This window comes from Arabidopsis lyrata (genome assembly GCF_000004255.2).
Source record: "Arabidopsis lyrata subsp. lyrata unplaced genomic scaffold ARALYscaffold_4, whole genome shotgun sequence".
Classification (NCBI taxonomy): domain Eukaryota; kingdom Viridiplantae; phylum Streptophyta; class Magnoliopsida; order Brassicales; family Brassicaceae; genus Arabidopsis; species Arabidopsis lyrata.
This window is the reverse complement of record NW_003302552.1, coordinates 10,302,110-10,310,435: the sequence shown is the minus strand read 5'-3', so window position 1 is coordinate 10,310,435 and position 8,326 is coordinate 10,302,110. Positions and strand designations below refer to the sequence as shown.

The 8,326-nt window shown below is 35.6% G+C and overlaps 1 protein-coding gene and 1 long non-coding RNA gene across 3 annotated transcripts; one reads left to right on the top strand and one right to left on the bottom strand.

Moving 5' to 3' along the window:
* Window positions 1–73: 73 nt before the first annotated feature.
* LOC9315079 lies at window positions 74–1,649 on the bottom strand. Its single transcript, XR_002332854.1, has 3 exons — window positions 1,556–1,649; window positions 290–346; window positions 74–174 (listed from the first exon to the last, which is right to left on the bottom strand). It is a non-coding gene; the product is annotated as an uncharacterized LOC9315079 (long non-coding RNA).
* A 3,709-nt stretch (window positions 1,650–5,358) lies between these two features.
* On the top strand, window positions 5,359–8,326 carry LOC110229574 (mediator of RNA polymerase II transcription subunit 15-like). Of its 2 annotated transcripts, XR_002332995.1 has the most exons (5): window positions 5,359–6,392; window positions 6,953–7,085; window positions 7,171–7,458; window positions 7,538–7,756; window positions 7,846–8,326. XR_002332995.1 is itself a non-coding variant. In XM_021030183.1 (4 exons), the coding sequence occupies exons 1-3, from the start codon at window positions 5,722–5,724 to the stop codon at window positions 7,438–7,440; spliced, it is 1,074 nt and encodes a 357-aa protein (XP_020885842.1). In that variant the 5' UTR covers window positions 5,359–5,721; the 3' UTR covers window positions 7,441–7,458; window positions 7,538–8,326. The 2 variants fall into 2 exon arrangements, 1 of the variants encoding a protein (XP_020885842.1); XM_021030183.1 differs by having other exon boundaries at window positions 7,538–8,326.

The following is an 8,326-nucleotide window of genomic DNA, read 5'->3' as shown; positions in this document are numbered from 1 at the left end:
CGTATATGGCGAAGACTTGTGCAAACAGAGGATCAGACTTCACTTTCTCATACTCTATTGGCAAAGCATCCTTGATTTTCCTAAGTATCGATAATCTGCAGCTGTTGTTAATTTTCTCAACTTCAGGCTCTTTACCATGTCCGAAAAGGAGCTTGGGAAACTCCTTAGTAGTGGCTGCACATAAAAAACAAACATATGTAAATAAAACCATTCACAGTGATGACTAATTATAGTGCATAGTTGCAGTTAGCAAACAAAAATTAGTATGTTAAAGTACTTGATGTCTTACTCGTGCTTCCTAGATTGTTTTCCATTGATAACCTTTGATGTAATGTAGATCCAAAACCTGAAAATAGAGAACAAACTAGCTTTATCAAATATTTAAAGTTATTAAGAGACAAAACACTTGATATAAAAATAAGACCCTAAACAACGTGAATCTTTCCTCAATCTAAATTTTTACATATTCCATTATCACAGTTTGAGGCATGTATATCTCACTAAATGGAGACATCTACAAGATTATACACAAAGATGATTCAAAGAGCTAGAGGACTTAATAAATCAATTAGCAATTAAAATTTGGAGTTTTACAACACAAAAACTGAAATCTCTAAACGAGTAACACAAATTCAAAGAACATAACCAAATATATAGAGCAACTAATACACTCCTACGTTTGAGGAGATTATTTTAAGATCAAAGAATGATTCAAGCTAAGCCTTTTTCAAACTCAAGCAACGTCGGAAAAAATAACAATGTGATTCCAGTCTAGCAGTTTCCCTTCTTAAGCAATGGTGATATGGATATATAGATCATAGTAACTCAGTCAAACTAAATTATCGTTTTTACATGCTAGCAAAGCAAAACATGCCTAAGCAAATTCTTTCAGCCCATCGAAAACCACAATGCATAACAAATATCCGCTATTGCTATCCACGCTTTTATTTTCAATTTAGCTTGTATACCTTTGGCTCTGTTTAGTTGATCAGAAATTATAACACAGCTATCATGATCAGCGTATACATAGGTTCTTATGACAATGAAAGAGAATGGAAAGAGCAATTTTTTCTAGACCATTAGAGTAATCTGCGTTTCTTTTCCTGGCATCAATCTTATTTCTAACCTTAGATAGATATTAGCCAATGATTCCTCTACCCGAAATTTTTTAAGAAAAAACCATAGCTAGCTATTGCTAACTGATAAGCTAATGTTAAATCGCAAAATTTACAGTTGCGTCTTAAAAGAGATTCACAAACACATATACATTAACATGAATCAAAGAGATAGAAGACTTAATCAATAATTGATGTTGTGACACTTGAAACGCATGAAAGGAATCTAGGAACAAAACAAACAAAGGAATCTACATGCAATTGAAATTTGGAATTTTAAAACTCACAAAATTGAAACTTCAAATCTGAACTACACGAATTCAAAGAAATTAACAAATCTACATGCAAACTGAAATAAACTCTTGCAAATTACACTAAATCGAGAGAACAAGAAAGGAGAGAGACGAACCAATAGAAGACAACAGAGGAGAGAGACGAACCAATAGGAAGCTTCAAGCTGAAATCAAGAGGAAGCAAGACGGCGCCAGACACAGAGACGGCAGAGGAATCGCCGGCGACGACGATTGAGAGAAGACAGAGGAATCGCCGGCGGCGACGATTGAGAGAAGACAGAGGAATTTCCCGACAGATGTTTTTTTTTTCTTCTTTTCATCAAACAAGTCTTTTATTAGGTCTTCGTGAAAGACTCTCTTTCATTTGGAGTTTTTGTGATTTTATTATTTCTATTTTAATTTTGTAAAACCAATTAGGAAGTTTTATTTTTAAAATGAAATTTGTGAGAAAATGAGGGTAAAATTGGGTTTTTTATTTTTAAAAACCTATTTGACCAATCTACAAAAAAAGGGGATATATGGACAAATTTTTAAGTAGATATCCTTTATTTCCAATTTTCCCTTGGTTCTTTGACTCTCTAGACTTTTTTGTTCTCTAGGATTGTGATTTGTGAGAAAACAATACCGATTTTAACCATAATAATTATTTGTTTTTATTAGGACTCCAATTAAATTTATTTTACACTTTTATACATCAACTACATTGTTATACACTGGCCAAGCCAGAATATTTATTCACCAAAGTCAATAAAAATTAGGGAGAACGACTTGTGTCCCCACGAAGTTTCATATAGTACCATAACAACACAGATTTCGGATCTCGTCTCCAGTCCACACAAAACGAAAGATAAACTCCAGTTTCCCCCTAAATTGAAAGTTCGAGACCTCAGTCTCCATAAATTCAAATTCCGTGGTTTATCATTGGTTTACTATGCCAAACCCGATGCCAAACCAAAACCCAAAATAATAAACCGATTTGTAACCAAACCAAACGGAATGTTATTGTTTAATAATATGATCTAAACCTTCTAATGGACTCGGAATGTTTCAATAATAACTAAAAAAAAAATTAAAAAGAAATACACCTCATTTCGTCTTCTTCCTTTTTCCCTTTCCAATGCCAGATTTTTTCTAAAAAATTAAAGAACAATAAACAAATTAATGAATTTGTAAAATCTTCTCCATGTGAATTGATGTTAATCAAACCCAGATTTCGAATTGATGTTAAATGTGAATTTCGCAAATTCAAATCAAACCCAAAATCAATTTTTTTCTTAATTAACATCAATTCACATGAGAAACAACTTTCAGATTTGGAATTGATGTTAAACTGAAATCAAATTTCGCAAACAGTCTCAGTCTCAATTAAAATCAGTTCACATTTACCATTGAAAGCTCAAGTAGTTGGATCAATCAGTGCCGCTGATCACTCTCCCTAACAACACCGCAACAAATCCCAACCATTAGATCTCAAACACCATCACCAAAAAACCTTTCCTCCAATTACAGATCAAATCAAACGAACTCTTCGATTTGAGGCTTCAACAAGAGAGATATTCGAATCCATCAATTTGGGGATTTTTTTATTTTAGGGTTCTAAGGTTCAATTTAGGGATTATCGGGTTTAATGGGTCTAATAATCGGGTTGGTTTCTGGGTAAATCTGGTTTAATCTCGATGTTAAGCGGTTAATAGTGTTTCCGGCACAGTAAACCAATGATAAACCACGAAATTTGAATTTATGAAAACTGAGGTCTCCAACTTTCAATTTAGGGAGAAACTGGACTTTAACTTTCGTTTTGTGTGAACTGGAGACGAGACCCGAAATCTATGTTGTTATGGTACTATATGAAACTTCGTGGAGAGACACAGGTCGTTCTCCCTAAAAATTAACCAAAAAAAATGCATAAATATTATTAAAATCATAACAATGATCACAAATATAAATCCTAAAGATGGACTCTATGCTTACAAATATAAATCTTGGAATCGTTTTTTGATTGATTCATTTTGTAACATTGTCAAATACCTGTTTTTCAACAAAACAAACGAGACAATCAATTAAAAAACATTATCAACATGGTTACGCAATGTTGTTTCACAAAATACATTGCAAAGAATACATATTTCGATATTTGTGTTAAATAAAATAATATATATACACACATAGATACATACGCATATAAAACTTTTCATTGCCTTATCATAATTCTTTTTTCCTCAAAAAATGACTTTTATATATGGTATCAAACTACAACTATTCCAATTTTATGGGTAGTGAAAGTAAAAGGAACAACACTGTAAACACCAAAATACAACAAAGCAAACGACTATAGTTAAAGTAAAGAGTAAGACAATCTTCATAACTTTCACCCTAAGACCAACCAACAACTAAGTCCTGTTAATGGTCTCAGAGAATACATCATGAGCCTGTGTTATGAGAGATTCTTCCCCATCTAACCATCTTCAAAAAATTAACCAAGGTCTTTAGGAATTTCATGCCAGACCGTTCTTCCACACCATTCTAGCCTTAAACAAGGCACCAAAAGGTGATTTCAAGCACCCACCCACTTGGACAGTCGAGTAGAGATTATTACCTAAAAAGAGAAACAAACTTAGCCATAGTTAGAAAATCTTAGAGACCAATGGCTATTCAGTCTCTAAGATTGGTGATTATCTTCAAGAACTCATGGTGGCTCTTGATCCACCGGATAAAACCTCACACCATTGTTCTTCCTGCATTGGCGAGTATTTCTTTCAGCATCGTCAATGATGTGCTTGCCTTTCATTCTTTTAGAGCTTTCTCCGATCTCATATTTGGATTTAGGTTTAAAATCCATAACCGATGTAGAGTCTGATGAAACTGGAGGAGAAGACGAACTTGAACCTGGAAACCTTTGTAGAGGATTAACAGCTAAAAACTCTTCCAAATTAGGCATGAGAGTAGCCGGTCGAGGAGGTTGAGAGATGGGAGTGTAGGATGAGATATCTGAGCTGAAAGAAGATTCTGATGAAGTTATGACTATTGGATCTCATTTCTTCTTCCCCAACAGGGGTCACAAGGATGTCTAAAATCTCATCTGGAATAACCGGAGGAATAAGGTTAGTGACTAGCTTGATGGTTGATACTTGATAGTACGACAACAATTGGTAAAGATTCTCTTTTTTTTTTTCTTTAATCAGATCTCAATTAATTTTGATTCTGTTTTCTTTCCTAATTAAACGCTTCCATTTATATTTTATGTTGGCATTATATTCATTTTGATATTTAGGGATATGTCGTTTAAACTTTTAATTTAACACATACTGTACAAGTTTGGAATTAGGGATGTTTGAATCTATCTCAAGTTCTCTGCATTTCCCATCGGAGTTCGACTCCACTAAGTCGCCACTACAAGAAAACAGCTGATTGCCGACTATGCATAACGACTATAGAAGTAGTCGCTTAATTTTGTGACTGTATAGCCACTATTTGGCGACTATTATACGACTATTTGTGATTAGTCGTTCATGAGTCGCCATTTAGCGACTATATAACCGAGTCGCTATCTCAATCGCCTTTTAGTCGGAAATCAGTAGCTATTTAAGTAACCTAAATCTATATACATAGATACCAAATTAAGATTTTGAAACTTATATCCTAACCCTAAATATAGACCCTAACCCTTAAATAAACCCCAATAACTAAATCAAACACTAGTTATAATTTTTTAAAACTTAATATCCCTATAATTAAAACTTATAATATATAACATTATCTATATATATACCTCCAAAAGTTAAATCACATAAACTACAAATATGAAATTTTTTATTCTGTATCTTAGAATTAATTAAGAAAGCATAAAAACTAATAATTAACCATTATATATTTTTACAAATAAAAACCATTTACTTATAAATTAAAGTTTCTAAACCATCAATACAATTATTATAAACTATAAAAATTAAACTTTATACTCTTAAAAATTAAAATTAAAATTAAAATTAAAATAGCGACTATTTGGCGACAAATTAGCGACTATAGTGAAAATTTTGGGTTTAATAAAAACCGCGAAACCAAACCCAAATTTTAAGCCCAATTCGGCATGCCCACTCGTTTTCCCTCTGAAGAAAACGCACAAAGGGAATCAGAAACCCTAATTTCATTCTCACTCTCTTCTCCTTCCTCAATCTCTTCCTCAATCTCTTCCTTAGTCTCAAATCGAATCTCTAATCAAATCCCTCATCGAAACCCTGATTTCGTTCTACAAATCGAATCTCTTCGTCAATCTCTTCCTCAAATCTCTTGCTCATTCTCAAATCGATCTAGCCATGCCTCTAGCTAACAACAAACGTCGAGGCCGCAAGAGATTATCCATTCCAAATGTGTCTCAGAGGCCAGTCGGTTCCAAACCCAACACATCGAAAAGAAAAAACCCTTTACCTCCTCAATACGAGTTCACGCCGGCGCCAGAGGAGCAGATTCCTCAGCCTGAGTCGCCCCTTGAGCAAGTCCAGCCAGTCCGCGTTTCCCCTCAACTGTCTACGTCAAGAGCTTCTCATTTCCGGGACTATCCACCGCCACAAAGGCTTTTCCAGAGCTCGGTGAATCAACCACGTGAAGACCATGGGTTGTCTGAACAAGAAGTCCAGCAGGAACAACCTCGACAGCAGGCACAGCCTCGACAGCAACCTTCTCGACAACAACCTTCTCGGGATCCTAGACAGCAACCTTCTCGACAACAGGAACCTCGACAACAACCTTCTCGGGATCCTAGACAGCAACCTCCTGAACAAGTGGATCCTCCAGGATCTCCACTTCATCACTCTCAGGCTCAGTCTCATCCATCATCTCAAGGGAATAATTTCCAGGATACTTTAGAACCAATGTTGCCGGAGCTACAGGAGGACACAATGAGGGATCTAAATGCCTTGCTTCTGGTGCCAAACCGCGAGAAGTTTACCACCGTCCTCTCTCCAACACCGCTGCCAAACACAACTTGGTATATGTCTCTTGATCCATTGATGTGTGAGTGTGAGTGTTATAAGATATGTTTGATGTCTCTTAGGTATCTTAGTTTGATGTTTTAGGTTGATAGTTTTGATGTGTTAGTGTATTCACACATGATTCTTGTCTTTGATGGTTAGTAGTTGGTCTCTCGTTTGACACATGCATCTGGTCTCTTTATTTTTAAACTCTTGTAGTAATTGCTGAGTCTGAGTTAGATTTATAATCTTAGGTTGATACTTGATTTGATACTTGTTTGATAGTTGATTTTACTTGTTTCATACTAGTAATGACTTGTTTGATACTTGTTATGAATTGTTTGACTTGTTTGATATTTGTTTTGACTTCTTTGCTTGTTTTGATTTGTTTGATACTATTAACTTCTTCACTTGTTTACAAATGCTGCAGGTTCAATCTACTTGTTTCATACTAGTAATGACTTGTTTGATACTTGTTATGAATTGTTTTGACTTGTTTGATATTTGTTTTTACTTGTTTACTTGTTTTGATTTGTTTGATACTATTAACTTCTTCACTTGTTTACAAATGCTGCAGGTTTGAGCGCGATGAAAAATCAAGACTTGTTAGGAAGATTACTAAAATCTTTACTAACAAATTTGATGGTCCTTATTATAGTTGGACTTGTGTGCCTCGTGCGAGACAAGAAAGATACTTCCTCGAGTTTGCGGTAAAGTCTTATGTCCTATAGCCTTCAAATCTGGTTGCATTTTTGTTCTTCCACTAACTCTGGTCTTGATGTCTTTGTGTTGTAGAAAACCCACACCTGGGATCCCTTGATAACAGGGACAGTTCAATGGTGGTTCGAGGAAATCTGTGGACGCCGGATGAAGGACATGGTAAGCAACGCAAGGACGAGTCGTGAAAAACCCGACTGGATCTATGAAGATACCTGGAAAATAATGGTTGCGTATTGGGATACTGAAGAAGCACAGAAGAGGAGTCAGATTTATTCAAAGGCTCGTATGTCTGACCGTAATGGTCTCGGTCCTCACATCCACTTGTCAGGGCCAAAGTCATATTAGCAAATCCAATACGAATTGGTTAGTATATCTGTCTTTTTCTATCACTCTTTTGTTCTATGATTTTGTGCTAATCATTACATATTTTGAAACATCGCAGGAAGAACTATTGGGAAGACCAGTGAGTCTTGGTGAGGTCTTCATTAAGACTCATACAAGGGCTGATGGTTCTTTTGTGGATCGGAAGGCAGAGAAAATAGCTAAGGTTTATGAGAAGAATGTGCAACAGAAGTTGTCTGAGCTGGAGGTATATGATTCGGACGGCGCTTCACGACCTCGAGAGCTAACAACAGATGAATATACAGCCATATTTCTTCACGTTAAGTACAATTTATCACAATCCACATATATTGTTTTTTGACTTTTATAGAGTTCTAATCTACATTCTTTTTCTCTTGTCATTCACAGTCCACTGAGAAGGATTCAAGAGGAACTCTCTATGGAGTTGGCAGCCTCAAGGGAATTCTTAAAAATGGCAAGCGCAAGCAACCCGGAGACTCTGCATCTTTTGTGGCAATCCAAGAGCAACTGAAGGAAGCTCAAAAAAAAATCGAAGAGCAGGCTGCTGAAAATACAAGGCGTGAAAAAGAGCAAAAGGAGAAGCTCGAGCACTTGTCCTTGGTGGAGAAGTACCTCCGACAAACTGATCCAGCCTTTTTGGACTTCATGAAGACTCATTCGGCTGCAGAAACCACAGAGCCTCTCTCAACCGGTCTTCCCCCAACTTCTTGAACTCCTATCTATCAGCTTCTTGTTTAGGTTCCTTTTAAATCTTTCCCCAAGTACATAAACTAAGTTCTTCTCTCAGTTGTTTTAAAGACTTGTTTTTGTTTGGTATGACTCAACTTTGTTTCTTTTAAATGAAGTGAATCTATGTTTTTAGCTTATT

Coding starts and splice junctions, on each gene's coding strand:
- LOC110229574 (XM_021030183.1), top strand. CDS start 5,722: ATGCCTCTAGCTAACAACAAACGTCGAGGCCGCAAGAGATTATCCATT. Junction 6,393..6,952: donor CCGCTGCCAAACACAACTTG/GTATATGTCTCT, acceptor CAAATGCTGCAG/GTTTGAGCGCGATGAAAAAT. Junction 7,086..7,170: donor GATACTTCCTCGAGTTTGCG/GTAAAGTCTTAT, acceptor TTTGTGTTGTAG/AAAACCCACACCTGGGATCC.